Source organism: Anoplolepis gracilipes, chromosome 10, assembly GCF_047496725.1.
Source record: "Anoplolepis gracilipes chromosome 10, ASM4749672v1, whole genome shotgun sequence".
NCBI lineage: Eukaryota > Metazoa > Arthropoda > Insecta > Hymenoptera > Formicidae > Anoplolepis > Anoplolepis gracilipes.
This window is the reverse complement of record NC_132979.1, coordinates 7,659,577-7,680,618: the sequence shown is the minus strand read 5'-3', so window position 1 is coordinate 7,680,618 and position 21,042 is coordinate 7,659,577. Positions and strand designations below refer to the sequence as shown.

The following is a 21,042-nucleotide window of genomic DNA, read 5'->3' as shown; positions in this document are numbered from 1 at the left end:
TTTTTTCTGAATTAAGCATCTTTAGTCTTTATAATAAGATTGAGAAATGGATTTTCATATTTTTATATAAAAAGGAAAGAAATGAAATAAATTACACATTATACGAATATTAATAATTATATTATACTCAACACAATTCCTACCGACACATTCGATTAAAACTTTAGGTATTAATAAAGTGATATTAATACTAATAAAAAATTAAAGTATATTAATTGATATTAAAAATATATTAAAATCTTAACTTATATAAATACATGTTCTTTCCTTGTTTTTGTGCTCTCATAATAAGCTCCTCATCTTTTCTTCCATTAGAAAAATAATTGGTTGAGCAATTATTTTATCAGAAGAAATTTTATCGATATTATCTTGAGACTATCTATTGCAATAATTTTTTAACATTTAATTATAATATCTTTATTTAAAATAATATAATAAATATTGTCATATAATTAATCTTCAAGTTTACAAATTCTGTTTAAATTTATTTAAAATTTAATGAGAAAAATAAAAATATATATTTTCGCCTGTAACGCTCATTTTATGAAATTTTTAATTGGTTATAACAAATAATTATTTATATCTGTAAACATTTATAAACATTTATATTAAAGAAATAAGATCGTGTAAAAACGAGATAAATAAAAAGATATGTGAATATATCATAAGTATGTAGAATAATTCATTTATTTAAAAAAAATAATGAGTAGCTATTTAATTCTATAAACTCTATTTCTCTTCTATCTCTGTTTCTTTTATATTAAATATTTCTAAAATATAAAAATTTCTGTTTTCAATATACGTGTATGTACATATATTTAAATCTACAGAAATATTTTAATATCTTTCTTTTTTTAGCTAATTTGTTCTATTTTTATCATTTAATACAAAACTCTGTATATTTGCACAAATAGTACATTATATAATCATTAGGTAACAGTTTATCGTACTTAAAGTCGTACTTAATCGAAAAAAAACGAGTTATATTTGAATTATCGCATTCGTTATCGTATTATTTAAGTCTGTCTGTAATTAAAATGATTATTATTTATTAATATAGATATATTCTCAAAAATATTTATCTTTTAATTCTCGAAACAACATACATAAGAGATCATACATAAGGCTTATTACATTGCAACATCTTTTAATTCTCGAAACAACATACATAAGAGATCATACATAAGGCTTATTACATCGCAATAGGCACACAATCAGGTTAGTATATTAGTCAAATTAATTTTATTTCTTTCTTAAATTTAAATTATTCTATTTTATTATATGAATACAATAATTATATCAATAAATAATCTTTCTTTAAACTTATCTAATATTTAATTTATGAATGTAAATTAAAAGATCAATATTTATCTTTAAATTCCAATATAATCTTTCTCAAACACTTAAAATATCATTGATGCAAATTTAATTGCCTGTTTAAATTAGCTTTATGTTGCAATTTCTGTTATCATCTTGCAATTTTTTTATGTCTACAATTACTGTTCGAGAACTTTTGCATATATAAAAATAATATATTTTAAAATCTCACTTCTCTAAATAACTATTATCTAGCTAAGGAAAGTTAATAATAGTTTGTAGATGTAATATGCGTGCTTTAATTTTTTTTATCACAAGATTATACTGCAAAGTTTTGCCGTGTTATCTCAATTCTATTTCGTTTCGTAACTAAATTTTAATCCATATCTGTTAAAAATATCCAAAAAGAATCCAAGTATTTCGATATACTTTAAAGAGAAATATTTTGAAAGAAATTATGTTTTTTTCCGCAAAAACAATAACGTAATACTACGACAAAAACTCCGAGTTCCATATTTTTTAAATGTCAAAGGGTATAAACACAATTATCAATATGAAGATAATTATTACACAAACAAAGATTGGTCGCTGGTTATCGGTGTCACTATCGGTTACCTCATTCGGGATGCCACCAATCGTTGCACCCCGAATTATTTTTATCTCCCCAGAGACCACTATATATAATGTAATTCGCGCGAGATGCTGCGAGCCGGTCCTTCTCGAAGCAAACACGAGGATGAAGGCGATTGCGTTGTTCCTGGCGGCTGTGTGCCTGGCTCATGCCACGCAAGTGCCCACCCACACCGCCGACAAGGCGTACCTGGTGAAGCAGAGGAACCTCTACGAGCTGTTCTGGCACGTCGATCAGCCGACCGTCTACCATCCGGAGCTCTACCAAAAGGCGCGAACCTTCAACCTCGAAGACAACCTCGCTTCTTTCACGGATCAGGTATTGGACGTAGCACAATCAGAGCTACATATGAGTATTTAAAAAAAAGTATAATTGCTTTTTCCATATATATTATATACAATAAAATTGCAGTATAACTTCTTGTAACTCGAGGAAGAGGGAACGATTTTTTTTCCAATTTACATTTATTATTTGTTTCAATGATAAAATGCCTAAAGTTGATAGATAGAGACTTTCTTATTGAACGAGAAGCTTGCTGAAATGGTTTCATTCCGATCCTGATTAAGCAACGCTGCATTTCACATCGTGGTCTGGTTGTTCTAGGCGGCAATAACCGAGTTCCTGCAGCGATGGAAGCACGGAATGCTCCCGCGGGGAGAAGTGTTCACCATGACAGTTCCCCAACATCACCAGGATGCGATGAGCCTGTTCCGCGTCTTCTACACTGCAAAGGACTTTGACACTTTCTATAATACTGCCGTATGGGCACGCTTCCACGTGAACGAATACATGTATACTTATGTCTTGAGTGTCGCCGTCTTGCATCGCCCGGACACCAAGAACATCCGTCTGCCCCCGATTTACGAGCTGCACCCGCAGTACTTCTTCAACGACGAGGTCATACATAAGGCCTATCGCATCGCAATGGGCGACACACAATCAGGTTAGTATATTTAATTATATCAATAAATAATCTTTCTTTAAATTTAAATCTGATATTTAATTTATGAACGCGAATTAAAGTTCTGCAGAAAAATATTTTTTTTTTCCGATATATTAATTATCAGTATGTTAAGAATTCTTCAGATTAGAAGAATTCTTAACATACTGATAATTAATACATCGGAAAAAAATAATATTTTTCTGCAGAACTTTAATTCGCGCAAAAAATTAAAGCACGCATATTACATCTATAAACTATTATTAACTTTCCTTAGCTAGATAATAGTTATTTAGAGAAGTGAGATTTTAAAATATATTATTTTTATATATGCAAAAGTTCTCGAACAGTAATTATAGACATAAAAAAATTGCAAGATGTTAACAGAAATTGCAACATAAAGCTAATTTAAACAGGCAATTAAATGTGCATCAATGATATTTTAAGTGTTTGAGAAAGATTATATTGGAATTTAAAGATAAATATTGATCTTTTAATTTGCATTCATAAATTAAATATTAGATAAATTTAAAGAAAGATTATTTATTGATATAATTATTATATTCATATGATAAAATAGAATAACAAGATTGATGCAGAAACTGTCTATTTATAATATTTTATATATCAAAACAAAGTCTTTTGAATCAACAGGACAAATGTAACAAAACGCTATTGTATATTAAAATATTAATCGAATCTACTCTACAGTTGGCCTGAAGAAAACAATCGGAGGTGTGGATAATTACTACATTCCTGCCAACTACAGCGGCTGGTACATGATGAACGACGAAACTTTGGAACAGCAAAAGTTAAGCTACTTCACTGAGGATGTCGGTTTGAACGCTTTCTATGTCGCACAGTCCTACGAGTTCCCAACTTGGATGAACACCGTTAATTACAACCTGCCCCAGAACGTTCGCGGCGATTTTTACATGTACATGCACAAGGTGTTCCTCAATCGCTATTATATAGAAAGACTGTCGAACGATCTCGGCGAAATTGATTACGTCGACGTGACCAAGCCTATCGTTTCTGGTTACTACCCGACGATGCAGCATCACAATGGTCTGCCGGTTCCGCAACGTCCCGTCGGTTACGTGGTTCCTCTTGAAGCGTATAAGGATGTCCAGGTCGGTAGTACGTTCCCCCTCGTCGATTATCAAAACTAACATGCCCAAGAAACGTCGAAAGGCGGTTTCGAAGATGAACTATCATCTTTTTACGCTTATCCGACACAGGCTCTGCACGACCACCACATTCGCATCTCCAACGCAATCGACAGGGGCTACATCGTTGATACGAACGGCAAACATATCGACATTTACAATTCTGTGGACGGTTTCAATCATCTCGCCAACGCTATCGAGGGTAATGTTGAATCTGTCAATCCCATGTATTATGGACACATTGATGCATTGTACAGGAAGATCCTCAGCACCGGCCTGGTACATACCACCAAGCACAACCCTGTCCCTACCGCTCTTGAGATGATGAGCACTCGTATGAGAGATCCTGTCTTCTGGAGAATATACAAGACTATTCTCACTTACTATATGAGGTATGGCTTCCTAAATCCAATCCGATTTACTTCTAATGAAGAACATTGAAGTAAATTATTCAACACAATTACATTCTCTCTAGATACAAACAACACTTGCCGAAATACACGCACGAGGAACTCGTCTTCCCGGGTGTCACGATCGAATCTGTCACTGTTGACAAGTTGTTGACATTCTTCGATCATTTCGAGTCGCTGATCAGCAACGTCGTGTCCGTGCGTAGTCACAAAGAGGCGCAATCGATGCTCATCAAGGCTCGTCAGTACCGTCTCAACCACAAGCCTTTCACCTATCACATCACAGTCAACAGCGACAAGAATGTCAAGGCAATCATTCGCATCTTCATTGCACCGAAATACGACGTTCACGGCCACGAGCTGGACATGACCGAGAATTACATGAACTTTTTAGAGCTGGATCAGTGGGTCGTCGACCGTAAGTACTGAATTACTTCCCAGCGCGCATCTTCTTTTTACGAGAGGCCAAATATATTTTTCGAGTTTCCTTTCGGGGAAAGATAAGGTTTCAAGTTCTTCGATCGCCGTTAATAATGTTAATCGTTACAGTGACAACTGGTGTCAACAAGATCGAGCGCAGTAGCCACGAGTCCATCTACGTTGTTCCGGACGAGGTGCCCAGCGACGTTCTGTACAAGAAGATAGTGAAGGCTCTCGAGGGTGGCGAGACCTTCAACTACTCAGAACAGCCTTACGGTTTTCCTGATCGTCTGATACTTCCCAAAGGCAAGAAGGAGGGCATGCCATTGAAGCTCTTCGTGGCCGTGTCGCATTTCGACGAGACGATGGCTATAAAGTTGGATACCCCCGTCTGGGGTCTCAGCGTGGTGGACGTTCGTCCGTTAGGATACCCGCTTGACAGACCGGTTTCCTCCAACTTCACCGTACCCAACTTCCACATCAAGGACGTTCTAGTTTATCACAAGCAGGCGGAGGAATTGAATCTCACCATGTAATAACAAAGTCCGTTTTGCAATTGTCTCGCTACGCGATGACATATCACATCATACTTTTCACGCTTATAACTTGTAGTTATTTAACACGCGTGATTGTGTTAGCTTTGAAAAGAGATATACAGATAAGAGAGATACTAATATTGCGTCCTCCAGCATTTTATATGTAACGCGTAAATTTCATTTCCCAGATGAACGAAATTTTATGAGACACCTTCTCACATTTATCTCGTCTCTTCTGCCTTTCTGTACTTTCGTCAGATCTTTTAGCTTCATTTGATCCTCTTCGATTCCTCTCGATCTTCTGTTTATTCGCGAAGTGGATTCTATTAAAAACTGCAAAATTAGAATTAAAGCACACGTTTATTTACTATTTCTTTCGCTTGATAATTAAAATGAAGAGTCGAATTAGAAATATTTTTAGTGCATCAGCACTTATAATTGCTATCGTGTTTTTTTAACGATTGAAATTTGTTGACATTGTAGTTTGACCAAATGTTGTCCAGCACGATTCGATTTATCATGATACAAATATACGATAAATGTGCGATGTATAGCCGTTTATAAATGATTATGCACGACGTTCTTTTAATCGGAACGCATATGTTGTAATATTATGATAAGCAATAATAAAGATACTTTGCATACGTGGTTTATATAACATTTATTTTTTCACTATAGTGATAAAACCTTGAAATTATTTTTCCACTATAGTGATAAAACCTTGAAATTAATGAGATGTATATAGATAAATATAACGCAATAATATTTTCTAGTGCGATGTATAATTTCTTGATAACGATTAATTAAACATCTTAAATACCTTTGGTATTTAAATAATTATTATATTATTGATATTATAAAAATTGTTAGATTTATTATCAAAAAAATATTCTAATTTAATCTAAACAGTATGTGTATTATGCAAAAACACATTAACTAAAATAATAGTTTTAATAAATCAAGTTCAAAGCGCAGACTTTCATACCTACTTCTATACGTAATGTGTTCTTATATGGATCAATTACTTTTTGCATAATACCCCTCATTAATGCCACCAAAGAGGCAGACGATTATGTTATCCAAGGCATAACAACAATAAAAGCCGGCTGTTTAGAGCACTTATCACAGGTCATGACACGAGGATCTTTCGAGAGAATGGTTGGAATTATTCCGCGAATGCGCTCGCGGATACGACCATCCCAGACAAAAGATTCAAATAAATCGTGATAATATGTATATCTCTCGTTTATCGTCTAAGCACAATTGTTAACCTATCGATCTGTCAGGCGGAATTTTCATGACGCATCATCAATCGTAGCGTGATCCATGATATCAAATTCTTAATGAATATTTTTTACAACAAAAGTTGCGAAACCAAATTATCATATATGAGCTATAAATCGCTTGTTTTTTATTTAGAATTTTCCTCGTGCGTACAAATGATTGCAACAGATATAAGAAACTTTTTATTTTATTTTTTGAAATGTATTTTTGAAATGTAGTTACTTGGTCACACAAACAAAATAAAATATAGCATAATAAATAAAGTAATATTTGTTTCTTAATTTTTAATAGTGTGAGAATATTTTTGATGATCAGCTGACATCGCGACACGAATATATTTGCAGCAAGATAAATTTTTTAATTTAATCACACAATATTTAAACAAAAGATAAATATTTATTAAAGACTCAAATGTGGTCAGTAAACGATAAAAATTCTAAAAATGAATAAATTCAAGATCAGCGCGAATAATTTTCAATTAATAAAATGTATCCGCCTCTAATTGATAGGAAAAATGTAATTTGCAAAGATTTTATTTAGGAGAATTTATGATTATATCGGATCTACAAAATCGTATTTGTACGGTTATACTCACGTATAAAAAAATGCTAAAACTAAATTAAATCGTCATGTGGCGATATTAATACATAGTATACATTTATAATTTGGATTCAAGTCAAAAGTTATATGAGATAAGGCATATTTTTAGACGCTTGAATGAGATTCTGTATTATTCCTCGAGAGACGATTTAAATAATTTTGTTTATATTTGTCGTTATAAACACGAATGCATAGAACTTGTACAAACATATTTTTGATCGATTGCGTAATAAGATATATTATTCAAACACTATATATATATATATATATATATATATATATTATCTAAAAAGTGATGTCCTTCTCGGCAAAAACGAATCCATTAACAAGTATAATTATAAAATATTTTTCAAATTATTAAGAAATTTTATTTAACTGGCACAACACAGAGGCAAATTATTAGGCTGATATATAAGGTAAATTTAATTACTTAAATATATACTTTGAAGAACTTTCTTGTATATGTTAAAAATTAGAAGAAATATTATTATGATTAAAACTTCATTTATCGAGAAATATCAAAGTTATAAATTAATTTTATGTTCTATGGCTTTTGTAACTACACGCTGGAAAGCAAAACTGTAAAATAGTTTCAACTAGTATCCATTGTACGACATATAGTATTGCCAAAAAGAATAGTGTTTTAAAATATATTATTTTCAAGAAGTATAAGAAGACTTGATAATAACAAAACACTGTTGATCTAAAGAATGTGATAAAGAAATTTATAACGTGTATTTTGATTAGAAATAATATATATTTCTAGTACATTGAGAGTTTGAAAATATCGATATATAAATTGATGTAATAAACACCTCTAATTAAAGAATAGCTTAAAATATCCCTAATTAAAGCATTTGCTTATCGGCAAATAATTAATTGCAGCGAAACGCGATTAATAAATGAGATAAATAATCGCGATAAATTTTGCACACTCCCATTAGCAAATTAATCATTCATTCGTGTAAGAAACGAGAGCAAAGAACTTGGCGGATTCGATATCGAGCACGTCCACGATTCACCCTTATGACCCATCGGTCATTTGATTGCGCGCTCGATTTAGATGTATAAAAGTGCGCGCGCGGCGTCGTCTGTCGCATAGAATTGGCGAATTCTCGTCTCGGCACGTCTCAGGGAAAGTTTTGCCTAAGATGCAACTCCTGACCGCACTGGCCGCCATCGCGGCCGTCGGTTTTGTAGCGGCCGATTTTAATACCATCAAGGTCGCCGACAAGGAGTTCCTCCATAAGCAGAAGAAGGTCTACAATCTTCTGTACCACATAGCGCAACCCTCCCTCGTGAATCCCACCCTGTACGAGGAAGGCCGCTCGTACAATATCGAGGCCAACATCGACTCTTACACGAACACGGTAAATTAATCAGTCACGCAATTGATAACGGATCGGAGATTATTACGCTTGCTCTTCTTTTTATTTATTTACTAACAACCGGGTTGCTTCTTCATTAACTCTGTACGTGTTTCGAAACCGGTCGAGTTGTGTGGAATTAATAACTGTGTTTCGTCTTATATAATCGTATACATGGTTGATAATATGCGAGTAATTTGTTCGTTTCTATACACGGGAAGCTTTCAAGTTTCTAAAAAATAAAAATGATACCGCGCATATAAATTATCCTTTAGCACACATTTTGCAGGATACTTATCTGTCAGATACTTATATATATCTTCTTTTTTTTCTCACCTGATTTTTGCAGTCCGCCGTGAAGAACTTCCTCTACCTGTACGAGTATGGCATGCTTCCACGCGGCGAGCTCAGCTCCTTATATTATCCGAAGCAGCTGAAGGAAATAGAAGCCTTGTTCCGTCTATTCTACTACGCCAAGGACTTTGACACTTTCTACAAGACAGCGTCGTGGGCGCGTGTTCACATGAATGAGATGCAGTACATCTACGCCCTGTATGTCGCCGTCACACATCGCGAGGACACGAAATTTATTCAGCTGCCACCCCTTTACGAGATATATCCGTACGCATACTTCAACTCCGAAGTACTCGAGAAAGCGCATCACGCGAAATTCTTCGGCAAACTAGGTGAGCTGATGTTGGAAATTCGTTTTTGCAGATCGAAGGGAGTCCAAGTTTCTCTCATTCATATCTCATTTGTCTGCATGAATCTGCAATGGAGTTGACAGAACGTTTTGTTAAAATTCTCTCTTCGGAAACTCGTAAAGGATGTTTCTTATAATCTGTAGATACGAAGAAGTTCGGTAACTACGACACTTACATCATCCCAGCGAATTACTCCGCATGGTACATCTCGCATGAGTACGACATTGAGCACAAGCTCAATTACTTCACCGAGGATGTTGGCTTGAACACCTACTACTTCTACTTCCGGCTCGACAATCCGTTCTGGCTCAAGAGCGAGGAATTTGGGCTGCAGAAGTGGCGCGGCGTAGAATATCTTTACGGTCACAAACTGCTAATGACCCGTTACTACCTGGAACGGTTGTCCAACGATATCGGTAAGATCGAAGATTTCGATCTGCACAATGAATTCTACACCGGGTACTATCCTACCATGACCTATCACAACGGGCTGCCCTTGCCGCAGAGGCCTTACTGGAGCAAATTCCCCTACTACAAGTACGGGTATATAAAGGTGCGATTGAATTTTGACAGTTGCAGCGAGAGAAAGAGAGAGAGAGAGAGAGCGAACCTTTTTTAATCAAAATCTGCTTCTAGAACTTAGAGGACATGGAATCTCGAGTCTCAGCCGTCATTGATTCCGGATTCGTCGTGGACGCGACCGGCAAATTCATCAACATTTACACGCTCGAGGGCCTCAACATCCTCGGCAACATCATCGAGGGCAACATGGACTCCTGCAACCGCGACTTTTACGGCAGCATCGATTTGTTGGCGAGGAAGATCCTTGGATTCAATCTGGAGCCGTCAACTTCGTATCAGATTATACCCAGTGCCCTCGAGTTTTACAGCACATCTATGAGAGATCCCGCGTTCTACCGCCTCTACAAGAGAATATTTAAGTTCTATTATTACAGGTATCACACTTGATGATATACTTAAGAAATTTTCTGCTCATGCGTTAAATTGTTTTGCGACATTAATAAAACATCTTTTTGACAAATACAATTTTTTTTTTCAGATATAAAATGCATCAGAAGCCATACAACAAGGACAAGATTATCTATCCCGAGCTGAAGGTCGAATCCTTGGTTGTGGATAAATTGATCACCTATTTCGATCAATTCGACACAACGGTCAGCAACGGTATGATGATCGATAACGTGGAAGAGGCCGAGAGCACGTTAGTCAAAATCCGTCAATATCGACTTAATCACAAGCCGTTCAGCTTCCATCTTGCCATCAACGCCGAGAAACCGATGAAAGCCACGATACGCATTTTCATTGGGCCGAAATACGACATTCATCATAAACCGATGGATATTTCTGATGGCGCAAAATACTTCTATGAAATGGACAACTGGATAATCGATCGTGAGCAGCAAATTAATTCTTTCCTTTTTTTACGATACTTTAATTTTATTCCACGTAAAAAAAAAAGAGAAAAATAGCTGGCACAAGCAAAAATTACATATTAAATACTACGCAAATTCTAAAACGGCCGTGAAAATCGTTTGATGCAATATTAAAAAGAAAATAATTTCTTACGTAAAAAGTGTAGGAGAAATCATTTTTTGTAGAATATTTCAATATTTGAAAAATTTTTTTTTGAAGAAAAAATTTATTTTAAATAGTACCTTGAGGTATATCAATATAATATATCCTTTCTCTTTTTTTTATTACATAATAACTTTAAATAATCATTTGTTGCGCATTCTTGAATTCGTTTTAATAGAATTTCTCGAGTCACAAAGAAATAATTAAAAATATTTTTATTAAAAAATAAAATAAAAATAAGCTTATATATTATTATTTATTTTTTTCAGTGTTTTATATTATTTTTTTATTAATCCTTTAAAAGCGTATTCTTTGTTCTTTTAATTACCATCTTAATTGCTATCATTTAATTCTTGATTTTTAATTTTATTTCATTGTCTAGAAAAATAAATTCATTCTTACTGAAAGGAGTGACAGTTTCATTTCAGGGAATTTCTGCAACAAAAATTTATTTAGAGTATATAAATAATTAGTGTCATTAAAGAGTTTGGTTTACATTTAGGTGAGGTAGGAAAATTCTCTTTTTTCATGTGTATAGAGATACTCAATTTTTCGATCCGGAGGTAAACTCTCTTCCATGTTGTTTTACAGTGAATGCCGGTCTAAATAAGATCATCCGAAACAGCCAAGATTGTAGCTTTACCATACCCGATCCGGAACCGAGCGAGGTCTTCTACAAGAAGGTACTCAAGGCCCTGGACGGTTCTGACACCCTCTCGTACGCGGAACGAATCTACGGATTCCCCGAGCGTCTACTCCTGCCCAAGGGCAAGAAGGAGGGCATGCCCTTCCAGATCTTCGTCTACGTGAACCCACTCGAGGAAGAACCGTACCCTTACTTGTCCCGCATCTTTGGTGGCTATAAATTCGACAACAAGCCGTTCGGATTCCCACTCGACAGGCCGACCTTCAATTTCCGCTACGATGGATCAAATATGATGCTGAAAGACATTATGATCTACCACAAGGACGAGATGGAGCTGAATGTCACTTATTGATATCTTGTTTACCTTACTAAGTCTTTGATCATTCGAATCAACGTAATTGCGCATCCACGATTAAACGTATTTGAATAAAATATACAAATATATATGTTTTGTATAATTTATTAATTTTCAGAGATTTTATACAAAAAAACATGTTTACTGTCATTCGTATAGACGACGAATTTCAAGTTATAGTGATTTGGCTTATAGTCATCATCTTTAAAATTTAATAACGCTTTATTAACATTTCATACTTTGATACGAGCTAATTATTTTTTTTCATTTAGAAATCTTAGAATTATTGTAATCTAATTAAAATTTGTTATATAGAACAAGGATTATAATACAATTAAGAGTGGAATAATTTCTTGTAAAAATTAAATGAAACTATATTTTTGAGAGCTTTAAGAAGATTTTGAAAATTAAAGAATTATATAATAATATTTTCCACGTTTTATAAATTGAGAAAATCCTTATTAATCTTATATAAAAGTATATATGCATGTGTTTCGAAAGTAGTTATCAATTTTAAACATAGCTATTAAAAATTAGAGAATTAAATTGTAGCAATTAAAATCATAATTAAAAGAATAAAGAATACGCTTTTAAGAGATTATAATAAATAATATAAAACACTGAAAAAAATAAGTAATAATATATAAATTTATTTTTATTTTATTCTAATAAAATATTTTTAATTCTTTATTTGTGACTCGAGAAACTCTATTAAAACGAGTTCAAGAATGCGTAACAAATGGTTATTTAAAGTTATTATGCAACAAAAAAAGAGAAAGAATATATTACATTAACAGACCTCAAGGAATTATTAAAATAAATTTTTTCTTCAAAAAATTTTGAAATATCCTACAAAGAATGATTTCTCTTACACTTTTTTGCGTAAGGAATTATTTTCTTTTTAGTATTGCATCACACACGATTTTCACGACCTTTTTAGAATTTGCGTAATATATAATATTGCGTAATAATTACGATCTATTTTTTTTTTAATCGGGTCAAGTCTGACACCTTCGCGCGTTTCTCCACCGTACGACGGTCAAGTACACGGCCGAGATGAAGGTAACTGGCTTCCTCGAGCGATGCGGGTGACGAGAAATTCAGTTTTGCTATAACCGTTGGCCGGTAGATACGCGGCTCTCGCGCGTGTCATCAGTGTCGAGAAGAACTTGACAAGTCGCTCTCGCGACGTGTTTTTATCTCCCCCTTGTAACAAGGACTAACGCGCCATGGAATTTCGCACGTTTGTCGTAAGTTCTTTTTCCTCTTCTTTCAATAACTTACTTTTCACGATCGCGACATATTCTGGGATCAATGATCAGGTGAATATCTGAATTTTGTTATTCTTAATGTCTTCTTTAATTTAATTACGGATCTTTTGAATTCAACATTTCGTATTATCAAAAATTTAAATTAACATGAGATGCTGTTATTATTTATGTATTATTTATATAATATTTATGTATTATTTGTAATTGCCGTTTTATTTGTGATTTCTCAATGTATAATAAATTTTTTATTTAAAAAATAAAAGAGAAAAAAGAACAGTTTTAAATAATGCTGAAGAAGTAAATAAAATGAACAAGTTTTTAATCCATTTACATATTTCAGACTCCAATTGACCTTTTATTTTCTAATATTTGATTTTTATCGAAAGAGCCTTATTTATATACCATTTTTTATTATTTTTGACATTTATTGCATGTAAATCCCTCTCTAAATCGCTCCATTTCTGACAAAGTAAATTTAAACTTCAAATCGAGAATTGAGAATTCATAAATAAAAGGAAGAAGAAGAAACTGTAGGACTTTATATATATATATATATATATATGAAAGAAGTTTATAAGAATAAGCGATTGCAAACAAAAATTCATTAAAAAAAAAATGAGAGAAAAAGAAATCTTGAATGCGACTCTAATTGGTATTTATTGTATATTATAAAGCAATTAGAGGAGTTTTGATGATCATCGCTTTTTTATAAAAGTGATGGAATTGAAAAAAAAAATTAATTTACAAAAATGATAATTTTTGAATTGCGTCCCTTATTTTAACCAATGTCAGGTATTTTCGTGCTCACCCATATGAGCTATGCCTGGCTAAATGAGGATCGAGTCTACCGTTTCTGTCGATACCGGTTCGGAGACGTCATTGTCCTCGTAACTGTATCGTAACTTCCTAACGCTCGAATCTACTCCAAGAAAGTAGGACGTCCACCTTGTACGGGCAAAAGAATTTCTACATTAAAAATCCTCAAGCCCCATTGAGCTGCGTCTCTAGTAGAGAGCCACTCGTTAATTGATAATTACATTTTATTGTATTGATTAGGTATTAGATATAAAGCTAGATCGCATGACTGAATAAAGTCGGGCAAAATATTCTGCGACATATAATGTCGACAAATTAATGTTTTAATTTTAAGCCCAAATATATTTCTCTCAATAAAATCTATTTTTTCATCCTAAAAAGAGACATCAATGGAGATGAAACGTCATTGAGGGTGCTGATATACAAAATTGTTCTTGACCAGCTGATTATTTTCAAATTCTGCTTTCTTGCGAAATAGAAAGATGACGATCATTGCATCATGGTAGAAATTTTTTTTAATCTTGAAAAAATTAACAGACAGACGTACAGAAATATATCGTGACGTGAACCATATCTCAGGGATGCATTTGAACGCTTTGGAAAAAAAAAAAAAAAAAAAATAGAAAATAGAAAATAAAATATTTTTCCTCTCCGATTCTTATCAGTTTTTGAGCAAAGCGGGATTATCAGTAGAACCGTATAATGCACCGGTTAGTAGGGCAACGATCGAGTAGCACGCGCGTTATAAAATAGGCTGAACAGCCCGGAGACGCGAGAGGCGCCGACCGTGGACCGTGTACCGTTAGCATCCAACGCATACCTCGGTAACTACGAGGGGAATACCTCTCTCGTAATCGCGATGTAACGTAATACTTGTTAGCCGTTATTATTAAACGCGGATAGAGAAATCTCGTATAGAGAAACTGAAAAAGAATCAAAGAAAGATGAAGAGACCTATTATGACAAAAACAAAAGCTTCATATTATATTATATAATTACTTTATATATGTATACTCGTCTCATGTTTTTTTAAATTGAATTAATTAAAGTACGATTAAATGCGGCTGAGTTGTGGATCCTTCCGGCAAATTAATTTGAATAATTAATTTTGTATTAGAAAACAGATTAAAATTCTTTTTTTTAATATAATATATTTATTTTATCATTATTTATTTATGGCTTCCGGTCTATTCATACATATTAATTTTTACACAAAATATTTCGGCTGCTAAATATTTGAATATCTTACTAACTAATTCTTAAACTAAATTCAATTTCAAATTCACATTCACATTCCAAATAAATAAATTAAACTGAAAATTAAAATTAAAAATTAAAATTAAAATCAAAATTAAATCAGAATCAGAATCACAATTTCAACATTTAAAATTAAATTAAAATCAAAATTCAAAATTAATATCCACATTTCAATTGCAACTGAGATTATAGACTCTAAAAACTATAAACTATATAAAAATCAATAAAAATAACAATATATAAAATAAAATGAAATAAAATATAATGAGAAATATATTATTGCCCTATAAGATAAATGCAATTGTATTTTTATGTTACTATTAAAATGTAATCTGTTTCTTTTTGTAAAAATATGATTATTATTGTTTAGATGATACTCTTGTGCGCATCGTCTTACGCCGAAGATCAGTCCAAAAGTTCTAACGATGCCAACAACATTGTTGATAACGAATCCACTAAAGGAGGAGAGGATGAGCCGCCAGAAGGATATTACGCGTTTGTCGAATCCCCGAATGCGGAACCACCCAGGGTACGGCCACCGCCATACATTGACAGCGACAAGGAATGTTATGGTAGGTTCGAATTATATAAAAGGCCAAGATTCAATTTGTAAAAAAAATTGAAATACCTTTGCTTTTAAAAATATGGGTATATCTTTAATCACGCGTAGATCGATAAAAAACACGTAAGGATAAAATTTTATTTATTACCTCTCAGATAAAAATTCCTCATCGAATAAAGTTGGCGGTGATAATGATTTATGCCTCTATCATTTAATTGTTTTACTTTAAAAATTTTTGTAGTATAGTATGTGTTTGTATTCGACGGCGATTAAATAAAAAAAGGAACTTTTCTTGATTGATTGTATCCCCGAAGATTAAATCGCGAATGGATCTTCAATTTTAATCGCCGCTATCTGACTTTTAGGCAGCAAGGATAAACAAGGAAAGGGATATGTTTCGATACATAATATTTGCGGTGATTTAAACAAAGGCTATATTCCACGGAACCCAATGAATCAATACGTGAACGGCTCATCGTATCCTTTGTAAGTGAGAAATATATACTTAAATCAAATATATATATATATATATATATATATGTGTGTGTGTGTGTGTGTGTGTGTGTAAAAAGAGATTTTTATTGTTAAATGAATTTTACTAAAATAATAATTTGTGTAAATTTTTTTGCAGCGCGCTGATAAAGAATCATACTCTCAAATTCCTCAGCAAGGCGTTGCCGATCCTCAAGGCTGATGATTCGCTGCCAAAGGTTGCCAAAGTGCATTCATTGTCGCAAAATTCGTAAGCAGTCTGAGATATCTTCGTTATAGGATGCAAATTTTTCTATAAATTAAATTCATATTTGTATATTTGTTATCTTTTTTCATATAAACTTTTAGTCATCAATTTTCTCAAGAAATACATGGGTAAAATTTAAATTTTTAATAAATACATCGATATTATCAATATCAGTATTTATTTGAAAAATAAATATATATTATAATATCAGTGGTGGACAGTTTTTGCTTTAGCTGCAAATTGCGTTTATCATTCGATAGCAAACAATTTCTTTTCTTGTTGATAGTGTTGATACGGATGAAGAAGAAACACATGGCAGAAGCAAAAGATCTACTCCGGAATTAGCTTTAACCACGGATCAATTTTCCAATCGAAGTGGTCGCAAGTTTTGCGAAAATAGTGGCGGAGTGTAAGTACATCTTGTTTCAAGAATCTCGACAAGTTTAACATTACTACAAAGAAGATACATATCTCTCTCAGATCTAACGATATTACGTTTCATCTACGGAACATTTTGGATTCAATTTTTCCTTGACAGAAATATGTCGAGATAATTAATTTTAAGTTTCAAGCGATTCGAAGTGGAAATCTATTCGGAAACTAGATGTCAAAAAAATATAAATAAGTAATAAAATCTTATTATTCATTTAAATTTTTGAGTTAACTTTCGCAGATTTGTAATTGATTATAAAGATATTTAATATTGAAAAAAAAAAAATCAATAGCGGCCATTAAAATTGAAGATCCTTTTAGAAAACATTTTTGGGGAGACACACAAATTTTACACATATATCTAGATCTTTCATGTTGATTATAAAATAATATCGTGTTCCCTCTTTGACACATACACACGAGCAGAGTGTGCATGTTGTACAAAGCGATCCAAGGTGAGCCGATCGCGTCGCCGGCGTCGGCTATCGAACGTCGGGACGAACCTTCGACGTCCGAGTATCGTCGAGGAGAACGTATACCTTCCCAGGAGAAGACGGAATATACAGGTCCGCCGACACCTTGCCCGGCCAAGGTTGAGTACGCGACCCCCGTGTTCGCCAAGAATTACCAGGGTGTCTGGAGATACGTGGTGCAGATACCTTATGAGGGTTACTTCACTCAGACCATCGAGCTTACCAGATGCATGTAAGATGTACATCGCGCTTTCGAGAGATTTACGCGATTTCTCTTCAAGTTCATATGTTCAATCTGCTCCTGCTGACTGATATTGTAGGCAATCGAGATGTCACTACCTGGACGGCGGATGCCTGTCGTCACCGAGATGGACGAGTCTGTTGGTAGCCGAGATATTTTATCCGGACACATTCTTAGAAGAGAATCCAGGGGTTGGCATCGGATCCGGTACCCGGGATCCCGTCGCCGGTTCGCCACCACCGGTCCACGACTTCCAAAATTATCAGCAATATCTGCAGAAACGCGCGAGTACAGGAGAGGCGCGTAATAGTGGTGGCTCTCAGCAACATCACTGCGACGGTGTCGACGAAATGGGTTGCTTCCAAGTAAAACCTTTTCTGCAAAACATTTCGAAAATTAAACTTATATCCTTATAGTTTTTCTTTCTTGGGATATTACTTAGATAGCCAACTATTTGTAAGACTGCTGTCACCTTGCCAACAATTATTATATATCATATTATTGTTGGCGATATGACAGCAATATAATTAATCACGCTTGATTATCTGGGTAATCGATTGATCTTGCTTCTCTGTCATCGTAGAGATTTTACTACTCCCTTAAATAATTTTTTTCATTCTTTTTTTTTTTTGATTCTTGTGCAATGGATTTTTATTATAGATAATGACAAAATATTTGTCGCTTTTTATTTTTCTTTTATATAAACTAATGATGAGTTTCAAGTTGAAAGTATTGAAAACAAGAGTCTTTGTGATATATATATTTACTAATTTTTCTCACGTCTTTTGATTTATCCTTTTCTATATTAATCATATTCTTCTTTTCAGATACGATTGTATTACGATTGGTTCTTGGTACCGGGCAGCTGCAAGTGTTGGCGACCGGATTACTTTAATCGATATGTTCGTCGTAGCAGTTCCAACATCGAATTATGATGAGTTTTATATCCGGATAACTTCCATCCCGAGAAAATTCTACTTCATGGAGTGATTATTTTCAATCGCCGTTGTATGAAGCCGAGAAGTGACACTCTCTCACCCAAGTTGTTCGAAATATCACGCATAGTGACAAACGTTGACGCGTTTACCTATTTATATATATACTAAGTTTTATTTATTCATACATTATAAGCTGTCGATAATTACCCGATACTAGGTTGTAAGCGCGATAATTTGTAGTATTATTATATAATATTAAAGCGATCGAACTCACGTATCACATACATCTACACACACGCACACATAAACACACATACAATTTGTTATAAACGGGCATACATTAATTCGAGTTTAGCCATACAAAGAATGAATCCAATACGTTATACTAATTAGAATAATTATATATAATATATTATTTGGATACAATAATACGATGTAAGAAATAAATAAGTATTGTGATAAGAGCCTTGGAGTCCCAAAGTTCAATGCTTATTTTCTCCTAATCTTTCATTGATGCATCTTCAAAAGCACTCGCAAATATTGTTGCCTCTTTTCCGAGATACTAATTGATTGTCTCGATGTCAAGTGCGTTATTGCGACTTGTTTCGCGCGTGTCGTCTGCAGCTGTCAAATTTTGACAGTTTATGTGACAACTTGTAAAAATATTAAATTGAAGAAAAGTGAAAAAAAAAGTTAAAGAAAACGAAGAAGAGAAAAAAAGGGAGACAAAAGAAAAGTACATATATATTATACTTATGTATAAACTTTTCCCATGATATTATATGTATATTTAATGTGTAATTTATATTTGTGTAATTAATAGAAAAAAGAACAGCTAAAAGAAAGAAGGAGAAGGGATATAATATTAAATAAAAAAAGACAAAGAGAGAGAAAGAAAGAAAAAGAAAAAAAGGATGCCTTCTTAAAGCCAACTGTAAATATTAAAATTAAATATTCAACAATCAATTAGCATTGCGGAAAAAAACTTTAACATACACAATAATAACCATTCAACACGATATAAACACACATACTTAAAATATAATCTAATAATTCATACATTCTTCTGAAAAAAAATATAATTGCTGAAACGTTTAATTTTTTTAAATATTAAGCATTTTTATTATGCTTTTATATTTTAACATTTAAGTATACTTTTATTCAAAAGTTATCAACTTTTCTTTATTAATTTACAACGATAAAACATAATTTTGTTGCTTTGTAAAAACTATTGCATTATTTATTTTTTATTATTGCATATTAATTAATATTTATAATTAATATTACGCCAATCTTTCGAAACAGATTATCATACATTATGTCTGCTGCATTAAAGATTTTACATCAATGATTTCAATTATATGTTACAAATCAAAATTAAAGATGATTTTCAATCACAAATATTCTCTCTTTCGTATTTATTATATGTAAAACAATATAATATAATAAAACAATTAAACATGTTGTTATATAATAATTATATAATTAAACAAACAACATGTGGAAAAATTACTTCCTTAGATACTGCATTTCTGAGATTCCACGTTTTTTTATCTATTTAGACAAATTATACTTAATTTTATCTTTTTTTTTTTATTTCTGACTGTCAATAGTTACGTGACAAAAAAGTAGGAGAGTGTATAATAAATTCATTCTAATTTTGAAAATCTCAATTGAATAATTTATTATATAAATTAATAATTATATAATTACACATAAGTAAGATATAATGTAGACTAAACAGTCAAAGCTTCTTTGCGAATTCTCTACTCGCGTTTTCGATATTCGCGGAGTAAAAAGCCACTCTTTTCATTCACGACTAGAAAATTCTATATTTGCGGTCAAATTTTCAGTTCTATTTTATTATCTTTGTGAATTTTTCATAAACACATTGATATCAACCGAGAGAGAGAAATTTGATTTTTAAAAGAAAGATAGAAAAAGCAATGGCAAATATAACGTTGAGTTTAGAAGGCTGCAAAAGTGCCATAAAATAAGATAAAAGTGACCAAATTATTAAATCAATTTCTAATTAAGCTCAATAAATATTTTTAAGTAATTTTGTGGCAATTGTTGCAGTAATTTTAATAACGTGGATATCAGAAAATATTATGCAATCATATTGAGTATTAGTTATGTCTAATTGTTAATTTGAAAAAAAAATTATCTTTTTAGAACGCACATACTTTTATACATTTTACCATTCCATATAAGTGTTTTCTATATTCGAAGTATTTTCATGGAATCTATTTCTCGTAAATAAAGATCTTATATATAATTTTTTTTTTAAAATAGCAAATTATAGTCAGGCTAATAGTTTTTTTTTCAAATTATATAT

The 21,042-nt window shown here is 32.7% G+C and overlaps 3 protein-coding genes across 3 annotated transcripts; all 3 read left to right on the top strand.

The window, feature by feature from the left end:
- Nucleotides 1-1,129: 1,129 nt before the first annotated feature.
- Hex70b (hexamerin 70b) lies at nucleotides 1,130-6,065 on the top strand. Its single transcript, XM_072900103.1, has 7 exons — nucleotides 1,130-1,218; nucleotides 1,986-2,266; nucleotides 2,552-2,891; nucleotides 3,600-4,021; nucleotides 4,130-4,449; nucleotides 4,533-4,885; nucleotides 5,017-6,065. Exons 2-7 carry the CDS (start codon nucleotides 2,054-2,056, stop codon nucleotides 5,421-5,423), a joined length of 2,055 nt encoding a protein of 684 aa, XP_072756204.1. The 5' UTR covers nucleotides 1,130-1,218; nucleotides 1,986-2,053; the 3' UTR covers nucleotides 5,424-6,065.
- Nucleotides 6,066-8,398: 2,333 nt separating this feature from the next.
- Hex70a (hexamerin 70a) lies at nucleotides 8,399-12,064 on the top strand. The gene is made up of 6 exons (XM_072900104.1): nucleotides 8,399-8,677; nucleotides 9,024-9,360; nucleotides 9,522-9,931; nucleotides 10,015-10,334; nucleotides 10,439-10,791; nucleotides 11,566-12,064. Exons 1-6 carry the CDS (start codon nucleotides 8,459-8,461, stop codon nucleotides 11,970-11,972), a joined length of 2,046 nt encoding a protein of 681 aa, XP_072756205.1. The 5' UTR covers nucleotides 8,399-8,458; the 3' UTR covers nucleotides 11,973-12,064.
- A 148-nt stretch (nucleotides 12,065-12,212) lies between these two features.
- Nucleotides 12,213-19,201, top strand: Spz6 (Spaetzle domain-containing protein 6). The gene is made up of 8 exons (XM_072900105.1): nucleotides 12,213-13,225; nucleotides 15,690-15,891; nucleotides 16,247-16,367; nucleotides 16,513-16,623; nucleotides 16,907-17,029; nucleotides 17,479-17,757; nucleotides 17,846-18,131; nucleotides 18,594-19,201. The coding sequence occupies exons 1-8, from the start codon at nucleotides 13,205-13,207 to the stop codon at nucleotides 18,699-18,701; spliced, it is 1,251 nt and encodes a 416-aa protein (XP_072756206.1). The 5' UTR covers nucleotides 12,213-13,204; the 3' UTR covers nucleotides 18,702-19,201.
- Nucleotides 19,202-21,042: the final 1,841 nt, after the last annotated feature.

What these genes read in the sequence shown, in the direction of transcription:
- Hex70b (XM_072900103.1), top strand. Translation starts at nt 2,054, where the DNA reads ATGAAGGCGATTGCGTTGTTCCTGGCGGCTGTGTGCCTGGCTCATGCC. An exon ending in AATGGGCGACACACAATCAG is followed by an intron (nt 2,892 to 3,599) that starts GTTAGTATATTT and finishes TCTACTCTACAG; the next exon opens with TTGGCCTGAAGAAAACAATC. An exon ending in AAGCGTATAAGGATGTCCAG is followed by an intron (nt 4,022 to 4,129) that starts GTCGGTAGTACG and finishes TATCCGACACAG; the next exon opens with GCTCTGCACGACCACCACAT.
- Hex70a (XM_072900104.1), top strand. Translation starts at nt 8,459, where the DNA reads ATGCAACTCCTGACCGCACTGGCCGCCATCGCGGCCGTCGGTTTTGTA. An exon ending in TCGACTCTTACACGAACACG is followed by an intron (nt 8,678 to 9,023) that starts GTAAATTAATCA and finishes TGATTTTTGCAG; the next exon opens with TCCGCCGTGAAGAACTTCCT. An exon ending in GAAATTCTTCGGCAAACTAG is followed by an intron (nt 9,361 to 9,521) that starts GTGAGCTGATGT and finishes TATAATCTGTAG; the next exon opens with ATACGAAGAAGTTCGGTAAC.
- Spz6 (XM_072900105.1), top strand. Translation starts at nt 13,205, where the DNA reads ATGGAATTTCGCACGTTTGTC. An exon ending in AACGGCTCATCGTATCCTTT is followed by an intron (nt 16,368 to 16,512) that starts GTAAGTGAGAAA and finishes ATTTTTTTGCAG; the next exon opens with CGCGCTGATAAAGAATCATA. An exon ending in CATTCATTGTCGCAAAATTC is followed by an intron (nt 16,624 to 16,906) that starts GTAAGCAGTCTG and finishes TCTTGTTGATAG; the next exon opens with TGTTGATACGGATGAAGAAG.